The sequence below is a fragment of the Aulonocara sp. 'chitande type north' Nkhata Bay genome, linkage group LG17 (assembly GCF_057382095.1).
Source record: "Aulonocara sp. 'chitande type north' Nkhata Bay isolate Kocher_YH1m ecotype deep benthic linkage group LG17, A_spYH_male_GT1.1, whole genome shotgun sequence".
Lineage (NCBI taxonomy): Eukaryota > Metazoa > Chordata > Actinopteri > Cichliformes > Cichlidae > Aulonocara > Aulonocara sp. 'chitande type north' Nkhata Bay.
The window spans coordinates 36359891-36381605 of NC_141360.1; the positions used below are offsets into that span (position 1 = coordinate 36359891).

Here is a 21715-nt window from a genome sequence, read left to right on the forward strand (position 1 = left end):
GTGTTCTAAATCTCCTGATGATGCATTTTCAGCTGTAAGAGCTGATAGAAAAGAGGGGGGAAGGGCGCTTGCGTTGGACTGATCTCTTAGAATTTCTTCAGTGACAGTAGACTCTCTTTCTATTAACAACAAAGCCTCTGGGTGCCTTACTCAGCTTCTGATTATATTACTCAAATTTGCAAATCTATTTTCCAATTGATGATGGCACTGGCTAGCTGTGGTTGCATGATTTGGGCTAATGTGGTGGTTATTTCATCTAGCAACATTCCACGAGGTTTTGCTTCTGTATGTTATTTGATTTAACACCAGACTACATCTAAATATGTCTTTCAGGAAAATTAAAAACTTAAACCTTGAACATTTGTTTAAATACAACACGACAGCATGCTGTCAGTCAGTTACTTTCAAGTTCATGTTCCTAGTAGATTAGCTGGTAATGTCAGAGGATTTTTCTCCTGTTCCCACATAATGTACAAGACCATAAAGTTTCCAGTAGGAATAACTGACTCTAGGGTTCAGTGATTGATAAGATTTATAAATCTGTAATGCAGACTAGACTTCCTATTTTAAATGTCTTTCTAATACCTGCAGCCTCTTTGTGGCTGATAGTCCTGAGGGGAGTCTGCATGTGGCCTCTTATTAAAACTATGCCCATATCCACAAACTTCACAGAGACTTGGACAGAATCTTTGCATTTGTTTGCTAAAACTGACATGACTGCTCATTTCATCAGTCTTCATTTCCTGAAGCATAGACCGCAGTTGCCAAAAACTGTCTGACTCATCAGGCAATTGAATTTGGGTGGAATCTGCTTTTTCATAACTTTGGATCTTCCTTTCTGCATTTAGTTAAAAAAAAAAAATCAAAATAAATAAATAACATAAGTCAGCTTGCAATGCCATTGTAGCTAACCTGGGAAATGGCGCCAGAAATACTACTATGTTAAGCTGATTATGCTACAGCTACAGGGTACTACTGCCTGGTGGCTGTAGAATAATTAGCACTCCACCCTCCACATGCCAGGAGCATTGTCTTGTCATACCCATTCAAGCCAACCTGTAACTGAATGATTAGCTGTGCTAATGTTAGCCAAACAGAGCAGTTTCTTACATTTAGACTAGCCCTGTACCCTAAATTTAAATTCCAGCATATACTGCCCTCTTAAGGCTTTTTTTTTTTTTTTTTGTGTGTAATGCTCTGCAATCTGTGACGGCAGTTTAACAGAAAGCAGTTTCTGTGCTTTTGACACAATGGAAAATTATAGTCTTGTTTTCTTTGTGTCCCAGTGTAAAATGCAACTTGGTTAACAAGTGAATGCATTACTCTCCAAAAAGAAATTCAGTTTATGCCCAGTCATGCAGCTCTACTGCTAGCCTACGTGTTGAGAATATTGAACTCTTGCCTAAATATATTGTTTGTTGTGTATTGTTTGACCCAGAGGCTCTCTCAGCCATGTCCAAAAGATACACATACACTCTGTGGGTGGAGCTTACTGCCTTTGCTGTCCAGTGGACACTGTTCACTGTTCCCTCCCTTCATGTAATGCGTGTGATTTACTGCATGCTGGAGTGTGTGTGTGTGTGTGTGTGTGCCTGCGCGTGGTAGATAATAGACATTGTGCATCACATTTCTCAGTACTGTTGAAATGCAGAAATGGTAGTCACAGGCTTGGCCACCTTAAAAATCAATATTGACAAAGAATGAAGGTGTTAAAATCAACTGAGCCTTTCTTTGAATTCGTAAAAGTATCACAATCATAAAATACTTTCTCAGACATTTTTTCAGCTCGCACGTCTGACTTGTACTTGAAGCATAGTTGCACATTTTTGCCACAGCCGATGCATCTTATTCTGCACAGTCGATGGATTGTTGAATGCACAGAGTGGGTGACTTGGGGAAATTGGATCTTTACTCTCAGCAGCTCTCCTGTCCCTGATTCACTCTGGTAGCAGCGCTGTCATTTTTTTTCTCTCTGAATTATACATAGGGATTTTTTTTTTTTTTAAATTAATTTTTCCCCTTTCATATGAAGTGTTCCCATATTACATAACCCTTGTCTTTTTGATTCTGTGGTTTCGGCCTGGTCGGTTTAGCCTCAGCAAGTGATGCTCTGCAACTGCATTAAGTGTCACCGTCCTGCGAGGTAGCGTCCCCTGATTCTGGCAGCCAGTCTCTGCTCCTCTCACACACTCACTCTCTCCCTCTGTGTCTTTTGATCCCTTTACCTCTCCTTTCCTCCGAGCTCATTGCGATGCACATGTTCTGCAGTCTGAGTGACCTTCAGAATACGTTTCATCTGTTCCCACTTCTCACCTTCTCATCGCCTGCCTGTACACACATACTGCCCCTGATGATTAAAAAACCACTTCTTTCTCTGGGTTGGAGTTTATTTATTTAGATCATCCCCTTTCAAACCTCTCATGGAGACAGCCATGACATATTAAAGAGGATGAAAGAAGGGTGTGTCAAAGTGTGATTTACTTAGTCCAGAGTGTCAGAGGTTGTGTTTTACCAGCAAAAGAAGGAAAAAAAGAGCAGGAATTTGTGCTAGTGTGCAGAGTAAAGTGAGAACAGTGATATATGCATGCTAGTGTGAGAAAATGGGATAAATTACATGCTGGCATGATTGTGTTAATGTGTCTTTGTATGTATGTCTCGACTCCTCTCTGTAAATGTGAGTTGGTCCTGTGAATACTGCAGCCTCAGCTGGATGCAGTGGATCAGCTGCTTCCTCCATCCCCATCTCATTTCTCTTCTGTCATCCTCTCCCCCCTTGTACTGTCCGCCCCTCCCCCCCATTCTCTTTGCTTCTCCCGCCCTCCCTCTTTCTCTGTGCACCTCTACCTCCAGCAGCAGCAGTCTTGAGCATCCTTGCTGCTGCTGCTGCTGCTGTTGCTGCTGCTATAAATATCTGCTGGTAGCCGTAGAGCAGCAGAGAGCAGCAGGCAGGCCAGAGGGAGGAGCAGAGGACAGGACGGCATAGGACGGGGGGGGAAACGAATTGAAGCAGAGAGGATAACGAGATGACAGGCGATTGAGCCCGAACAAGAAGACTGGAAGAAATGAGGAGAGGGGAGCTGACCAGTTAACTCTAAGACAGACCAGAATGTGTGCTTTCGTGTGCATTGAATTGTACAGTTTTAAAGGTTGGCCTGTGCTGGACTTGGAATCAGATTCAGGCCTAAACTTCACCTGGACTATTCAAACTGCTTCTGGAGCTGGATTGGCTTGAGCTGAGTTAAGACTAAGACTCAACAGTCAAAACTGGAGCCGGACCGTCCTTTCTGATCTCAGATACCCAAACTTTTCATACAAGGGACCCAAGAAAACCCCATCGAAGCTGCTGGCTGTCTAGTTTCGTGCGGACATGCAGGCCATCAAGGGCCGGGGTGGGGCTGAGATGTCATGCTCCTGTGTTGCTGGTGGTGCCTGAGGCCTGAGGCGGTGGAGCTGGATGGCAGGAGGGTGGACCACCGAGTGTTGAACTGCGAGGCAACTGCCTCCACCGCCATCGCAGCAGTTTCCCTTGACCAGTGGGAGCCAGAAACGGCCAACGCTGCTTTATCGAGCTCCCAGAGGTCTGCTGATTGCTGCAGCTGGGCAGGCCTATCTTAAGGCTCTTAATAATTGTCTAGGAAGCTGTAAAGAGAGGGGATGAAATAGTGAAGCTGTGTACCTTCTAGTCTTTGTAAAGTTTTGTTGTTTGTTAAAAACTTTAATTTGATTTAGTGTAGATGTTGTCTGTTAGTATTAGATTTCTCTGTTCATCAGTGTTCATGACTTTCCACAAACGACCCTGTTTAATCTCTCAATGTCTGTATGTTGATTGTACAGTGTGAAGAATTCGAGCTATAGTCTACCATCCTACCACCCTTACAGCAACAGTTATGACTACTCGGACCAGAGCAGGCAGAGCGAGCGCTCAGGCTTGTGTGGACTCTCAAACCTGGGCAACACCTGTTTCATGAACTCTGCTGTGCAGGTAATCTTTTCATGGAGCTCTTTAGAGTCTGGAACTATGCTAATTAGCACGCCAATGTTTACTCAAAATTCTACAGAGAAAACTTCAAAAAATAAAAAATCCAGTTAATTTGAAAGATATTTTTCTCTCCTGTTTTTGCGTTTTAGTGTTTAAGCAATACCCCTCCGCTGACGGAGTACTTCCTCAAAGACAAGTACACAGATGAGCTGAATGAGGACAATCCACTGGGCATGAAGGGGGAGATTGCCAAAGCCTACGCGGAGCTTATTAAACAGCTGTGGTCAGGCAAATACAGCTACGTCACCCCGAGGCCTTTCAAGGTAATTCCTTGGAAAAAATATATTAAATGTGTGAAGGAACCTTCATCTTTGAATCTTCACATGTGTTAAAAAACTATTTTTGATCGATGTTGGACAGATGAAGGCTTGCATCAATCTGTAGGAGCTAATAATCTCATGATGGCACTCCCCAATGAAATGCATAAACAGACATGGACATTGTATGGCCGCCGGCCACATCCAGTCCATTGGTAGGCCCTGTGAGGTCGATGGGACATTAAAACATAGTTAAAAAATCATTTTTCTCTCTTTTAGCCACCAAATATTCCCCATAAGAGAATAGCTTATTTTGTGTTTGTTGTTGTTGTTTTTTTTGTTTTTGTAGTTTGTGGGAAATGAAAATTTGTCACTTGCACTTTAATTTGAGTGTTTTATTAAGGTGAGTGTGTTTATCCTGAAATTTTGATGGTGCAAGTAAGCAAATGTGAATATTGATCAATGTCTATGAAAGATTTGAGTTTGCTAGCCTGGAAGCTGTCAACTAACAATTAAAAATATTGATCCAGAGTGAAGAATTTTAAACAACATTCATTTATTTACTGCAATTTGGATTGAGAAATACAAGAATTTGAGTAATGCAGAGTGGGAACAAACAATTGAGTTGATGTACCCTCTGAGAAAAAGAAGTATTTGAGAATGTGCCCCTTTCCAGGTGAATTGTGACAAGATGGATCAAAGACTTTGTAGGAAACCTTGAACTTCAGTTGAAATCACAGCAGACAATTTTGAGTTTTTCTCCTTGGCTCTGGATGAGAGCTGCAACACAAGCGAGTTATTATGTTTGTAAGTGAGATAACGAAAGACTTTGAGCTGGCAGCAGTGCACTCAGTGAAAGAGACAGACAGGGAGGGATTTGTTCACTGTCGAAATTTGACAAGGACAAATGTCAGATTTAAGTTAAAGTGATTGAAAGTGGTACTTCTGCATTGTGTTAAACACCAGGAGCTGTCGTGTAAGCCAGTGCTGAAAATGAACCATGTTGTTGTTAATTAAAATAGTTTTCTAGTATAAACAGTTTTAATAACTTCATCAGAGTCGCAGACTTTCTACAGATAAGGAGACATGCTCAAAGATGTAAGTTCTCTTTGAATTGAAGTTTATCGAAATTGAAATTTGACAAAGTTTAACATCCAGGTACAGCTCCTCAGTTAGTCACATTTAGACCTCATATACACTAACCGTGACTTTAATGCACTTGTTCAGGCCCAAAACAGACTAGATTTTTCTCACTCAGATGAAGTAATTAATCTACAAGCAAAATAGAAACAGCACTTTGTATGAAGTTAAAGGTATTTGAAATTGCTTCTGGGAATGTTGATTTAATAGTGATAAAATATTGGTGTTTTTAACTATGCCTTTTTCATATTTTTATTAGCTAATTGCAACAGCTAGTCTTAATCTTATTGCTGAGCGTATAAAGGTTAAAACCATTTCAGTTTAAGACCTATGGGCTACAGAATAGAGAACATGGACATCTTATATTATTTTGAAAGAAACCGGTTACTCAGTGTGATGTATTATGATGAGGCCGACTTGATTTTGCTCCTCTACCCATGTGTTTTTTCCAAAAAGTATGTTTGTTTTTTTTCTCCCCTCCCCACTCATCCAGACACAGGTGGGCCGCTTTGCTCCCCAGTTCTCGGGCTACCAGCAGCAGGACTCTCATGAGCTTCTGGCTTTCCTTTTGGATGGCCTACATGAGGACTTGAACCGCATCAGAAAGAAGCCCTACATTCAGCTCAAGGATGCAAATGGTCGGCCTGATAAGGTGAGACCAGCGGCTCATGAATGGATTGATAAAAGTAAAAAAAGAAAAAAAGAAAAAAAAGATTTATTTTATTTATTTAGTTACATTTTATTAAATTTTTGTGTATACCTGTTTTTTGTTTTTGTTTTTTATGCCAGGTTGTGGCAGAGGAGGCGTGGGAGAACCACATTAAGAGAAATGACTCCATTATTGTGGACATCTTCCACGGTCTTTTCAAGTCGACTCTGGTGTGTCCTGTGTGCTCGAAGGTCTCTGTGACCTTTGATCCTTTCTGCTACTTGACCCTGCCACTGCCCATGAAGAAGGAACGGACACTAGAAGTTTATTTAGTCAGACTGGACCCTCTGGCCAAACCCACACAGGTAACAAGCTGAGCACAGAGAGGAAAAAAAATGACTACTGTAAGCAGTATCATGCCATTTCATGTATGAACAGCAGGCAGTAATCATGTTTTTGTTTTTTTTCCCCTCAGTACAAACTAACTGTGCCGAAAGTGGGCTACATTTCTGACCTGTGTACCTCCCTGTCCAACCTGTCAGGCGTGCCTGCTGAAAAGGTAGAATATTTAGCATCAGCCTGCGCAGGAATCCTGCCTCTGTTATCATGTTGTAATGCTGACATCTACTTTTTAATAGATGTTGTCCTCTGAGCTACAGAAGCTAGTGAGGGGAAATGTTGCATATTTTTCAGATAAAGGGAGAGGTGAGGAACAGGGACACAAAGGATAACTAGAGACCAAGGGAACTGGAATTCAATATGTATGAACCTGCTATTATGCTGTTACACTACATGTTGCACAGACAGAATAGCAAAGCTGCCACACTAATCAGTGTGGTCGTTTATTTTCTTGTAGGTCTGTTTTAGGTTATTCATTTTTTTCTCTACATGACTTCTCTCTGTGTGGTTCGTCAAGGTCACAAAGTGAGATAACACGCAAGGGAAATGAGTCAAAATGAGTCAAAAATCACATTGTATTTCCTCCATATAGGCTTAATTAAGCCTGGTCTTTCAGATCCGGGTTGCGTTTACAGCAGTGTATCCTACTGTCACTCAAAGCCTGCGCCATCCTGAAGTACTAGTAAAACAAACCCCAGAAACAGGTCTTTGGAAGTATCCCTAGTTCCTGCAGTGCAGATACAAAAGAAAGGTGCTTTTTTTTTTTTTTTTTTTTTTTTTGCAGAGGTTGAGAGGACTATGAAAGAATTTAAACTATGAAAAAGATCATTTCAAATACAGGCTGGTTAATTAAGTTCTAAAAAGTTTTTTCTCATGATTTGAAGTTATGTTGCCCGTCATCTTAAGCTCGTCTTACCAATCTACTAAATGGCTTTTTAAGATGTGTTGGCAGATTAATTTAATTGCTGGCCATAATTAGGATTCTCAGCACTGACTCTCCCGTCTCTTATCCTTCAGATGATTGTAACTGACATCTATAACCACCGTTTCCACCGGATCTTCGCCACCAATGAAAACCTCAGCAGCATTATGGAGAGAGATGATATTTATGTGTGAGTGTCAGATATGAGCAGCTGACAGACAACACGTCTGCAGATTATGTAGATATAACAAACTGCAGGCATGTGCCATTTTCAAAAACGTAGGTTTTTTGTTTTGTTTTTTTTACGCTAGGATGCTGAGTTTCACTTTTCATTGGTTTGTCGACATCTTGCTTAACCAGCGTGACTCTAAAGGATTCACCACATGTCTCTCTGCAGCTTTGAGGTGGCGGTGAACAGAGTGGAGGACACAGACCACGTAGTGATCCCAGTGCACTTGAGAGAAAAGTACAAGCAGTCAGGATATAACCACACGAGCACGCCGCTGTTTGGACAACCCTTCCTCATCGCTGTCCCCAGAACCCTCAGTGAAGACAAGCTCTACAACATGCTGCTCCAGCGCCTCTGGTAAGTCAGCAAAAATCGACAGGCTCTTTTTGCAGATAATCAACGCTGTGTCGTTTAGAAATAGAAAATAAAAACAAAAACTTGTGCTTGGAATAAAAAGTGGTTTTGTGTTTGCAGTCGGTTTGTGCGATCTTCTGTAGAGGAAGAAGAGGACGACTGTGAAGAGACACAGCCATCTAAACAACACACTGTTAATGGTAATGCCACTAATGGACTGTTGGAGGAGGGGTCACCGAGTAAGTGCACCAACACAGTTTTCTTGTAAAGTTCTGACCTTTTGAAATGCCTTTTTTTTTTTTTTTTTTAAAGTGTGCTGCTTAGTGTTTGCTGTTAAAAGCTCTACTGCCGTCTTTCAGGTGAGATGGAGACCGATGAGCAGGACGACGAGTCCAGCCAGGATCAGGAGCTGCCCTCTGAAAACGACAACAGCCAGTCGGAGGACTCTGTCGGTGGGGACAATGAGCTTGAGAACGGTGTGGTCGGCCCACAGAATTCCACCAAAGGCCAGCAGACGTCCGGACACAGCAGGAAGAGACTTTTTACATTCCAGTTCAATAACATGGGAAAAACTGACTTCTCACTCATCAAGGAGGACACCAGGCAGATCCGCTTTGACGAGGGACACCTCCGACTTAGTGGTAGGAAGCGGGTTTTACTGTTTTTGTTTTAGCATCATTGCAATGGCAAATAGAAAAGTTGTTTTTTTTTTGGTTTTCCTCGATCATGTAATCACAGCATTAATCAATAATTGAAGTCATTTTAACTGCTGTAAATATTACAGCATATTTACGTTCTGCCCATCTTTTTACAGACCGCTCTTATCTCTCCTTGGACTGGGAACCAGAAATCAAGAAGAAGTATTTTGACGAGACTGTTGTTGAGGTAAAACTGATGTCGGGAGCTGCGACATTGTCTGTTTTCACCGTGTAACTGTTGTAGTGCAGCAAGACGCTGAGCAGTGTGGAACATAATCATGTTGTGATAACTGCACAGAGAAGAGCAGCAGGAAACCGAGGTGACTATTCCAAATGTCTTCTAATCAAGAGCCCACAGGTTTGAAACTCTAGATCTACTCACTAGATGATGCCGTGAATAAGTGCATCTAAGTGTTAAAGTAATCTGTAAATATTACCTCTTACTCCACGCATTTTAATCTGAGGGAAAGGAACTGAGTAGGGATGGCTACGATAACTTTGTATTAAACAGTGCCAGGGCTAAATTTATTTAACGGTAATTATGTAATGGTATGGACAAGCTCCAGCGCCATCATTTCTGCTCTTGCTACTGGAGAAATGGAAATGGTCTATTTTCTACTTGTTACTCCAAAATCAATCTGGAAAACCAGTGTTTTGGGGCTCACAGTGTAACTGGTGAACACCTGGTCCAAACCTTTCTCTCCTGTTCACTAGTTAATGTTTTTAAATGCAGATTTTATTTATTTTTTTTATTTGCTTTTCAGGTTGCATTTGGGTACATTCAAGCTCTGATTCTGCATTTACTTACTGTTTACCTACATCCAATCAAGCCCTCCTTATATGCTCCTGTCTAAAGAACTTGGACTACAAACTGAAACCAAACTGTTTTCACTGCCAGAAAGAGTCTTATTGTCTGTATGGAGTTAACCTATACTACTAGTAATGATAGTAGAAAGGACACTTCACCAGTCTGTGATGGCACTTTCATGTAAGGGTTCAAACATAACCAATGTGTCTTAACTTTGCACAGTTTGCACAGCTTTTGACAGCCTAGCTTGCAATTCATCTCTAGTTGCTCCACATATGTGATGCAACCAAGAGTCTACAGATTTACAAGTTGTTGTTTTTGTTGTTGTAATTGTGCTATGTAATTGTAATGTGTTTTAGGATTATGATGATTAGGATTATTAGATAATGGTGTGAAACAGTGTTTATAACAGTTTAATTTATATTACATGTACATTAATTCTTTTTGGTTTTTCTCTTAAAACCTATTATAATATTAATTAATATTATAGTTGAAGTACCTTAAGCAGTACTGTTGAGATTAACAGTTGAGGTCTTGACAATACTTATCTCTAACTGTACTTTTAAACGGCTTCTTTCAAAGTTAAATGTTCTCTTTTGCCACAGATTTTAATTCATGTCATTTCAGACAACTAATTCAGAACTGTTTTACTCTAACAACTATATGCTCGTGTCTCTGGGAGCAGGACTGTGACAAGCACGAGAGCATGGAGTACAAACCTCAAAAAAAGGCTTTCTTCAAGCTGAAGGACTGCATCGAACTGTTCACCACAAAGGAAAAACTGGGGGCAGAGGACCCTTGGTGAGAAGCAGTGAAAACAATTCAAAACACTAGTTGTTGACGTCTGGCTGGTTACAGCACCTAAAAGGTGATGTATCTTCTCACAGGTACTGTCCCAACTGTAAGCAGCACCAGCAGGCCACAAAGAAGCTGGACCTGTGGTCTCTGCCACCAGTGCTGGTGGTCCATCTTAAACGCTTCTCATACAGTCGCTACATGAGGGATAAACTGGACTCACTTGTTGACTTCCCGCTCAGGTAGACACACACACACACACACGCACACACATTCACAGGGCACTGCCTTTTTAGCAGTTTATCCAGTGTATGTCCTGCTCATTCTTTTCAAAATCTACAGTGTGTGTATGTGCACACTAACAATATACCCTTGATGAGTTAATGACAAGCTGCTTTGTTGTTGTGTGATAGATGATTGGGGTTGCTGCATAATTTTTTTTTTATGTACCGTAATGTTTTGTAGTCAACTCAAAGTATTTTTTTTTTTGAGGGAGGAAAAAACCCAACAGCAAATGATTGTTTCCCAAAAAGGTAGGACAAACATGGCATGTGCTCAAGGACATCAGTGTTGACACAAGTTGTGTGTATTTCTGCTGTAAGGCAAACAGGTGAATTGTGAGTTTGTCTTTTGACGCTTCAGCTTTCAGTTATTAAAGCGCATAATTTAAATGTTTAATTTGTTGTTTTTCTGAATAAATTTTGCTACACTTTGATTTGTGAGTATTATATTGTGATCGCTATAATACACAAGATGTGAAAATTGGTATCTGAAAATTTAAATAAGTCATATTTTATGAACTTTCCAAAAAACCCTTCAAATTATTTTCAATATTTTGTTTTTAGATGCTTTTTTTGCATATTTAAATCAGTCAGATTTTAATGTTGGTCTGAAACATGTCGGTGTGATAAATATGGGAAAAGGGTAAGAAGAAATGCAGGGTCTGATCCTGATTTACAACACTGTACATGCTACATGTTTCTACCTTCATCACAAACACACCACGCTGAACGTGTGCAATGACGGCTTTTTCGTGTTTGTTCCCAGAGATCTGGACATGTCTGAATTCCTGATCAACCCCAATGCCGGGCCCTGTCGCTACGACCTCATTGCTGTGTCCAACCACTATGGTGGGATGGGAGGGGGCCACTGTAAGACTCAAACTCATGCAATCATGTATCTTTTTTTTTTTTTTTTTAAATTAGGATTTATAATGTTCCCGGATTTAATTTCAACCCCATGAAAGGTCACTGGTAGAAAGAAGAATGTTATTGTGGCCTCTGAGTAACCAGACAGTTTAAATCTGGCTTGTTGTGAATCTGTAAACTGAAGAATGTCTTTTATTAGTTAGTAATGCTGTTAGAAGTCGCAAATTGCTTTATAACATAAGAGCCAAGCAGTGGGAGTATATAAAATGACACACAGAAAGGGAAACATGGTGAAACGGGGCTCTAACTAATGGAAATTTTCATGACTACAGGATTTCCAACAGAAAAATAAATGTAATCAGAGCGGTAACTTGTGTATCTGGGCTCTTTTTGTTAAAATCGATACGTCTCCCACACAGTTTTTGGCATTGCCACGTTTCTACTCTTCAAATCAAAGCTTCAATTTGGTGCATAAACTCTTACAAATTTCCTTTTGAATGACTAGATGATTAATCATTGAGTAATTTCTGCTCTAATTGCTGTGTTTTCCTGTCTTTTAATCTTGTGTTTGTTACTTTTCAGATACTGGTTATGCTAAAAACAAAGACGATGGAAAGTGGTACAACTTTGATGACAGCAGCGTGTCTCCTGCCAGCGAAGATCAAATTGTGGTGAGTGTCCTCATTTGTAAAAGCCACAGACAGCAGGTCCTACTGCATTTTTATTAAAGGCAGACTTGCTGGGCAAAAAAAATTAATTATGTCATCAGAGTAATGCACGTATGTGCACTGTAATGAGGATGAGTTATGTAGTTGCCACACAGCCTGAGTTCTCCAAGGCATCCAACTGTTCTGAGACCCCAAAAGGTTGATTCTGTTCATCTGGACGTAACATTTTCAGTGGTTTCTCCCACTGAAATGCTACGTCCAGATGAACAGAATCAACCTTTTGGGATTTACTTACCTGGATGATTGAGCATGCATCATGACAACTGTGCTGAGATTTCCCAAAAAGTAAGTGTGGGTGTGTGGTACAGAGAGCTCTCTGTTCTGTGGTGGGGAGGATGATTGAAGCCAGACAGGTAAACCCTCACGGAGATGTTTTCGTGCATAGAGAGCGTTTATAAAGGCTTTCACATCTTGGAGGCAAACTGAACTTCAGATGTTCTGGAAGAGATTTAGCGAGCCACCCCAGAGGAGACCAGCTCTTTCTGTAAACAATTTTTGAAAATGGGTAATGGCTTCATACATTTTAACAAAGTATATACGTTTCAGCAGAGGATTTCTTTACAGCAGGACTTCATTTTGCTTTTAAATTCATGTTTGATGGCCAACTGTTGGAGATGTTATGTTCCAGGAAATAACATCTCCAGTAGTGATGATGTTGCATATGGAACGCCAGGACTGCCATAATGAATTAATTAAATACACCATTAAATAATTAATTAAATGTGGCAATAATTAATTAAAATTGGAATTAATTAATTAAATAAATAGTTATGACACATGTAATTAATTAATTATTGACACATTTAATTAATTATTTATGTATTTCACGTTTTAATTAATTATTGACACATTTAATTAATTAATTATTGACATATTTAATTAATTATTTATGTATTTCACATTTTAATTAATTATTGACACATTTAATTAATTATTGACACATTTAATTAATTATTTAATGATATATTTATTTATTTCATTTTGGCAGTCCTGACGCCTGGCTCTCATCATGAAATAATTTTATCTGTCAGCCTCACCCATCAAACTCAGGGGGCGGGGTTAACGCTGATCGAGTCAAAACCATTGCTTTGGCCTGGTGGCCATTGTTTCTAGCACACAACAACCGGCATGTGGAAGCTAACAGAACTGAGCTTTGAAAAACCCTGTTTGTGTGTTACCAAATACCGTTTTAATATTTTTTTAGCCGAGAATGTAGTGGTTTAATCTTCATGTGTCTGGTCGGTTTGTCAAGATACAGCCTCTTTGCAAAAGTGTTTCGATGATTTCGGAGATGTCGTCCCAGTCTCACGGCAAAGCGTGGGATAGACCCGCTCGCCTCGCAAGCAATCCCACCGACAAAGCGCAGGCCCCGGTACACAGCTGTAGTAACCCCCGCTGACTTCTTTTACTGAGGTTATATTTATCGGTGTTTTATTTCCTGATGTTCTTATGTGTCCTACATGTTTCAGTCGCCAATTCTGAATTATAACTAACATTAAAAACATGTTTAAGGAGGAGAGAGAGCAAATAAATCTGTTTAACATCTGATCTTTGGGTTTTTGTTCAGTAATCAGCGTGACCTGTGTATAAACACATAAAAGAGATAACGTTGGTGTTTCCGTCATGTAGTAACTGCTGGCTTTAACTGTACAAAGGTTGTTCGACACTATGAAACACATACAGACTTCATGATGTTCGGCTAATATTTTTATTGTGAATATTAATCATGCTGACCTCGCTCTGTACACCACGCAGCGAGGTCAGCATATCCACGATATCCTCAGCTCCATGAGTTAACACAAAGTTTCCCAGCTGACTAACTGCCAACTATTCCAGAGACGTGAAAATATACAGCATAAAGAAAAGTGTAAGAGACTCAGCAGCAGATTAGAATAACAGTTTGTGGCGTGAATAAGACACGGCGGGACCACGGAGCAACGTTCAGAGTCATCTTTATTTACATCTCACCACACCACAACACCCCCAAACCCCTCAGTCCCCGTGTTTTTAACTAGGCGGGCGTGATTAAGGATGCCGTGCAGGTGCGTCCGCCCTCCCTGCACGGCACCGCAGACCACGCCCCACCACATACCCCCATCGCCCGATTGAGGCCGGGGAGCCATCCGGCCGAACCTACTCCCCCACCGCCAGTGGGAGAGGGAATCAGCCCGGACAGCTGGCACCCCCAGGCCCCGGCCAAGCGACGGGGAGGTGCGAGTTCAGGCGGCCGCCCGCGAATCCAGCGGCGCAGGCAAAGCTGGTTCGGAAGTCGGACACGTGACAGGTGCACCCGGCGCGGCCGGCACAAGCGTGAGCCCCAGCTCACAGGTGGCTGGGCAGAGGTGTGGCGTGTACAGGCCTCTGGTGGTGGTGAGGCCGTTCTGGCGAGCACGGCGATCTCAAGCGTGGCGCCCGCCTCGCTCGCCAGTTCCACTCGAGCAAGCTCCCCTGGCACTGGGACCTCCAGCTCCTTGCGCGGCCCCTCCGTCACCGCTGTCGCTCCCTGCTGGAGCAGCCCATAGCGCGACTCCTCCGTCACTACTGCTCCCTCCGCCGCCACTCCCGGCTCGAGCAGCCCCTCGTGCAGCTCCTCTTTCTCCAACCGGCGCAGACCCTCGCGCACCTCGTCTGCCGCCTCCGGTTGGAGCGGCTCATCCACCACTCCCGGCAGGAGCAGCCCTTCACCTGGCTGTTCCCCCTCCTCCGGCAGGCGCAGATCCCCGCGCGCCTCGTCTGCCACCTCCGGCTGTTGAGGTGCCTCACGCGGCTCCTCCACCGCTTCACTGTCCTCGGGACACACCTGTGGGGGTGGCGCCCAGGCCCAGAGCAGCGCCGCCAGCTCCCCAATCCTTTCCAGGTGCCGCTCGGACTGGTCCTGCAGCTCTTCCTGCTGGCGACGCACCTCCGCCGCCTGCTCCCGCTGGGCGGCCGCCATTTCGGCCACCCTCTGGGCCAGCTCCTCCATTCCCTGGCTCCGATATGGACCCGCCGTGCTGCCTCCTGGGTTTCGGCACCAATGTGGCGTGAATAAGACACGGCGGGACCACGGAGCAACGTTCAGAGTCATCTTTATTTACATCTCACCACACCACAACACCCCCAAACCCCTCAGTCCCCGTGTTTTTAACTAGGCGGGCGTGATTAAGGATGCCGTGCAGGTGCGTCCGCCCTCCCTGCACGGCACCGCAGACCACGCCCCACCACACAGTTATACATTTAATAAATCACCAAATGAATCCAAGAAACGAGCAAACCTGTTCCGACAATTTGAATTTGTATTCCCTCAGCTGCAGACTCGCTGCTGTTTAAATGTTTGAAAAGGAAGATTAGATATAAACAAACGTCAAACATAGACTCAGTCTGCCTTCACATTTGATATGAGGCCAGCACGTATAGTGGCCTCAGCAGGCTATTACTGAAATACACGTGCTATATCATAAACTATGATATAAACAGGGAGGTCCTATTAACATGTTTAGTTTTAAAGGACACCTTCCTGCCTTTAGTCTCATTCATGAGCAGTATTAGTTTTCTTCTAACATCCAGAAGTCTGCACAATGTGTTTCATAGTTTGTAACAAGCCTTTGACAGGTAAACATAACATGACCGAAAAAGCAAAAAAAAAAAAAAAAAAGAGAGAGAGAGAGAGAGTGTTGACATAAGAAGAGAAAATGCTCTCAATTATGGAGACAGGCAAATGGTTCATTTATGTTTGATGTGTGTTTATTCCTCCCTAAATATCGTCGGTGAAGTTTGCCATGCACGTCAGATTTTCCTGCGCATTTTTATACCTCTGCCAACAGAGAGAGAAAAAAAATCACATTCTAACAGACAGCTGGTGCTTAGAATACAGTTGAATAACTATTAAAAAACAGATGATATTTAGATGATAGTTCAGTCTAACACATGTGCCAGTGGTTCATTAAACGTCTGTGAAACTATGCAGTTATGAAACGTAACTTTAACCTCAGCCAAACCGATTTGCTCAGTTGTAAATAAAACAGCGAAGTAAACGTGACCCGACAGACAGAACCTGAGTGAATGAAGTCCAGCGTTTAACCACTGAGAGCTAAAACTCAGCTGAGGTTTGAAAGCTGTGTGCTGGTGATTGGACATCAGCCGCTGATGAAGCTGTTCGCCTATAAAGTGCTCTGTAAGGAAACAAGCTCCAGCAGCTCTGCGCTCGGGGAAAATACTATATTTACTTATCTTGTGCAGTTAAACTGTGACTATCACCAGGTAACTAGGCGTGTTTCTTGAATTAGCAGCAGGTGTTAAACAGCTGACAGATGAGGAGGAGGATGCATGCAGGTAAACTGAGGGTCTGCTGAGCTGATCGCTGGTTTCCTGAGAAAAATGTCAGCTCGTTCTTTATGTTACAGAAGCACAGAGACACAAGACCAGGCGGAAAGAGACGATTGTTCGGTGAAAATGAGAATCTGCGAATGCAACATGTGGAACACGGAGAGTGGAATATGTAAACAAACCGGTTAATGTACCCCCTCGGTGCGCTCTGCATGCTAACTGTTAGCAGAGCTAGTGAAATCTCTGAAAACATCTGAGCACTTTTGCAAACATGTTCTATGTTGACAACCTGACCAGACATACCGACATTCGCGGCTAAAACACTGTTAAAAGTGTAGCTGGTGACAGAAAAACGGCCTGTGATTTGATCTGCATTCTGGGATAACTGGCTGCCCCAAGTCTACACAAGCAATCGATTATCTAGGATCGACCTGTTTTGACTTACTTTGCACGGCAACCAATCAAATGTTAGAGAAGCTGCATGGGCAGCGTTAACCCCGCCCCCTGAGTTTGATGGGTGAGGCTGACAGATAAAATTATTTCATGACGAGAGCCAGGCGTCAGGACTGCCAAAATGAAATAAATAAATATATCATTAAATAATTAATTAAATGTGTCAATAATTAATTAAATGTGTCAATAATTAATTAAAATGTGAAATACATAAATAATTAATTAAATGTGTCAATAATTAATTAATTAAATGTGTCAATAATTAATTAAAATGTGAAATACATAAATAATTAATTAAATGTGTCAATAATTAATTAATTACATGTGTCATAACTATTTATTTAATTAATTAATTCCAATTTTAATTAATTATTGACACATTTAATTAATTATTTAATGGTGTATTTAATTAATTCATTATGGCAGTCCTGGCGTTCCATAGTTGCAAGCATGAATACTGTATGTATCCTAATCTGAGTTGATGGGATTTAAAGAGATGAGACATAATCTATACAAAAACCAAAGCTAACAGTGTATTAGTCTGTCAGCTTCTGCATCCCCAGCCGCTCATTAAAAACATCGAGAATGTACAGTTGTTCTAATTGTTGTTGTGTTTTGTTTTGTGTTTTTTAAAAGGACTGAATGTAATATTAGGGACTACTTTCAGTAACAGATTAATACCATGGGTTTATATGAAAGATTGCTGTTGTCTGCTGATTTGTGGACTACTGTTCTGCAGACACATTTGACCATGGTCAGTGGTGATTGTGTTAACTTATTAGCCAAGGCTGTTTGGCATGTTCATTTGACAAACTGCACGAGTGTTCACACAGCTACATGCGACAGCTACAGAATAAAATTACTTCTCAGGCATCTGCTAGTGCCGCTAAGTGCATGTGCATGCCACGTTGTTGGCCATATTATTAAATTAAAAATATTGAACATGTAAAACACGGCCACACTGATAAAGATGTGGCACAGCAGATGGTTACATGTATTCAAAGCACACACTTAATAATGGAAACTATATGAATTAGTACAACGTAAAATGGCGAATCCCGTTAAAGGAAAGAAATCCAGACCCTGTACAGCTGTGATGATGCAGAGACAAAAGCAGTTTTATACTAGTCTGTAAGGACTGTGACCTGCTGTTCAAGTGAGCCTCAAGTGGTCATTAAAGGGAACTGCATTTATCTGCACTAAGCATTATCTTCATTTTTTTAGACCTGGATGCTTCCATTGAAAAGAGATTTGGTGGTCTAGTGAATATTTATACAGCCCGCTTTTCCAGTTTATAAAAAATCTTTAGTGACTACATTTCTCATTGTTTCTCAAAGGAAAACAAAACGGAAAAGTTGGTAAAAGTCAGTTTTCTAAGGTGAGCCTGACTCCATCATGTCAGTGTAGCTGAGTGACGCTCTTTCCTGTTTTGTTTCCGTCTCTCTCTGTAGTCCAAAGCAGCCTATGTGCTGTTCTACCAGCGCCAGGACACAGTGAAAGGCACCGGCTACTTTGCTCTCGACCGAGAGGAGGAGGAAGAGGAGGAGGAAGATGAAGAAGAGGAAGGGGAGGATGAGGAGGGCGAGGAGAGGAGGGAGAGAAAAACCGCCTTGTCCGCTCAGGGAGGCTTGTCTGCTGCCGCTGCCGCCGCTGTTCAAAGCGACGACGAGGACCCTAATGAGAACCAGTGCAGGAAGAACGACGAAGAGCAGGAAGACGAGGAGGAAGAGGAGGCAGCGGAACAGCCGCCCAATCGAGACGTCGCCATGAAAACCAACTGAGGGAAACGAGGACATGAATATATATAGAGAGAATGGGATCTTTCCATCCAAAGCCATACGGACACACGGCGTGACAGCGGGCGCCACTGGTCCCACCCAGCGGCTCGGACTTAGCTGCTCGACAGGAAGAACCACTGCGGAGACATCAGCTGTTGGGTCAGGGGGCTACAGGGGTACGCAACTCTAAGAAATCAGGGCCCTCCTCTGTGGTTGGATCACTGTGTGTGTTTGTGTGTGTGTGCGTGTGTGGCCACGTTCGTTTGTTTAGAATTTGCTCACTTGCTCTCTGAGAAGAGTCACTAAACAGCCGGGATCTTTGTTTTTTTTTTTGTTTTTTTTACAGCTTTGAATCTCAGTTTTATTATTTTTTTAAAGTACATATCTTTAAGAGGAATGCATTTTTGGCATATCATTTTAGCATCATCGTTTAGATTTTGTAAATATTTTAAACACTGAATTGTACCGAGTTTTCATGATGCGCTGAAACATTTTTGAACTTGCACAATCACCAACCATCCGCCCCGCTTTTCTTTCCTTTTTTTTTTTAAATTTTAAATGTATCGATGCCAGACATACTGCAACTTTGTGTCAGAGTTTTCTCACATACAGAGCTTAGGAAGCTGCCTTTAGAAAGCCAGTGCTGAGACGCCACTACACTAAGAAATAATGTTGAGAACTGACAGTCGTTGCTGTGTGGGTTTTTTTCTTTTTTTAAATAGCCATCCAGCCGAGCTAGCTCTGTCATGCTGCTGCGATCTTAGATTTTTACACATGATTAACATACTGGCATGAGCCTTGGAGAACTTAAGATCCTGCTTTTGCTCTGTCTATAGTCCTCTCTGTTTATAATTCTTCAGTAAAGCAGGACTGAGATATTGCGTGGCTAACTTTACAAAGAAAGCACACTGCATCTCTCCATATTTTAAATATTAGGAAATGCTCTTTTAGAAGTTTATATCCGGAAGTCAAACCTATATGTAGTGAAGTGGTGTTTAAGGAGTTAGCAGAGATTCTTTACTCCTCTTCACCCGCTCCTGAAGTTGTACTTCATTAGATGGTATTTAAAGCTTTATTGTGGCTACGTTCTTAAGATTTTAGGCACTTTGAGATTAGGGACATCGGTGATTTCATTGTCTCCTGTTTGAATCGCCTCGGCCTTAACTCTTAATCTCAGACCAGTCGCCTTTTCTTTGCACACGGCCGTCACACCATCTCTCGATATTATGCGAGCACTCGTCTATGAATGTCCATGTTACTTGCTTGATATCTCCCAGCCACGTCACACCAGTTTCTTTTAACCCACAAGAGGGCCAGAATGTATGCTGAATGAACCAGACCACATGTATGTGACTGATGCCTTTTAAGTCATCCTTTCTTTCTTTCACTTCTCCCCATGGCCCTTTCGAGTTTGAAAGGTGATGGAAATGGGTGTTCTTTGCATTTTATATTACCTGTATGAATTTCATGGGTATTAGCTGAATGCGTCCCTTTTTTGTGGTCCTGAGCTTTGAGGAGGAGAGAGGGAGACAAAACTTAAAAAAACAAAAACAAAAAAACATTTTGGGGTGAGTGTGCCTAAAAGGCCTTTCAGCTTCTCGGGATCATGATACAGTGAAAATATTTTGTGGCACATCGTTGGCAGGATATTCCTCCATCGACGTAACTCGCGGTAAAACTCTATTCTCCATGGTGGAGTGCGATGTTTTCTTTTCTACCTGCTCTTTCCATTGTAAACAGCATTAGCGGATCTGTTGTTGCCTCAGAATATTAGATGTGTAACATGCCTTTAAGAGCATCTCTGTGCTTCGACTTCAGGTGGCTTTACCGCCTCAGTGCTGCCTTGCTTTTTGGGCAACTCACCCCATCCTGAGTGAGATGTGATTGCTACTATAGGCTTATACAATACTGTACATAAGAGTTCACTCTGTGAGTGCACATTTGATAAAATTTATTTATTTATATGTAAGCATTTAATAATAAACAATATATTTAAAACCTTGGCAAGACGTGAAATGTCGGGGGTAACGTGGCTCGAGTCCACACATACACACTAGTTTGCAGAGTCTTGCCTGTGCTCTCGTCAGGGAGGGAATATTTTTTAAACAAAGGATGATTCTGTTTTGGGACTTTTTTTGTAAAGATAATCCAGACATCCTTGCATGATGATGTATGGGGTGAGGGTGGGGGTGGGGAGTTACCAGGTTTGGCTGCACTTGAGTTCACTTGGGTTTACATTTGAAATGTGCATGTGTATTTATACACAATCTTCAATAAAGTTGTGTAAAGCTTCCTGTGCTTCGGCCTGGTGGTTCACTTTCTTGACCAGCTTCCATAGCTGCCCCACATCTTTGACTGTATTATTTTATAAATAAGAACAATAATAAAATACAAATCTGTTTGTATCCTTTGCGTAACATAGTTGTCAAATTACCAGATACTTCAGATTCTGGACTGAAATGTATAAAATAACAGGTTTATTTATTCAATACTGTGATTGGTACACATTCTGTTTAGAATTTACATTTATATAGATATTTTACATAGAGATGTAAATGTGTATCACAAACACAATCCAACTCCTCTAAACGCATCGCTTTTTCCTACTTTGGGTTTTCTAAATACATTTTGAAATTATAATTAATGCAATGCTGCTACGCTTTGGATAAAAAAAAAATGGCATTTTAAAAATGTGCAGCATTGAAAGCTGCTCTGGTAGAATAAAAATATGAATCTGAATATTAGCACAACAGGTCGCCTTTAACATCTATGGTCAGGAAAGCATGCTCGGCTCACATCCCAGCAGTAAGTGATCTCACTGGCGTTCCCTAAAGAAGGTGAACATCGCTATGAGCCATATAAAGGAAGGCTGTCATGCTTCCCTTTGTTTGATCCTTTGCTCTCCATCTCCTAGTATGATCTGTGAGCAGGAACACTGTGTTCTCCCCGGTTCCTCCGGGTTATCCGGCCGCTTACAGCCAAGGCGGTTCTACCGAGAAGAGGCTCGTCCTTC

At 41.8% G+C, this 21715-nt stretch overlaps 1 protein-coding gene across 6 annotated transcripts in view; it reads left to right on the top strand.

Annotated features, from left to right (window-relative positions):
- usp15 (ubiquitin specific peptidase 15) overlaps positions 1–20883 on the top strand; it is a 33246-nt gene extending 12363 nt beyond the window's left edge. For 5 of the 6 annotated variants that reach the window (XM_086269164.1, XM_086269165.1, XM_086269166.1 and 2 more), the window contains 15 exons: positions 3835–3982; positions 4129–4302; positions 5930–6088; positions 6226–6450; positions 6561–6644; positions 7502–7596; positions 7804–7992; positions 8110–8228; positions 8349–8630; positions 8804–8874; positions 10181–10296; positions 10383–10532; positions 11338–11441; positions 12021–12109; positions 18376–20883. In XM_086269164.1, coding sequence (XP_086125290.1) covers positions 3835–3982; positions 4129–4302; positions 5930–6088; positions 6226–6450; positions 6561–6644; positions 7502–7596; positions 7804–7992; positions 8110–8228; positions 8349–8630; positions 8804–8874; positions 10181–10296; positions 10383–10532; positions 11338–11441; positions 12021–12109; positions 18376–18705 — 2335 coding nt within the window. In that variant the 3' untranslated portion in view covers positions 18706–20883. Of the gene's footprint in view, positions 1–2140; positions 3579–3834; positions 3983–4128; positions 4303–5929; positions 6089–6225; positions 6451–6560; positions 6645–7501; positions 7597–7803; positions 7993–8109; positions 8229–8348; positions 8631–8803; positions 8875–10180; positions 10297–10382; positions 10533–11337; positions 11442–12020; positions 12110–18375 lie in introns of those variants that run through there. The other variant, XM_086269169.1, reaches the window with a different exon arrangement.
- Positions 20884–21715: the final 832 nt, after the last annotated feature.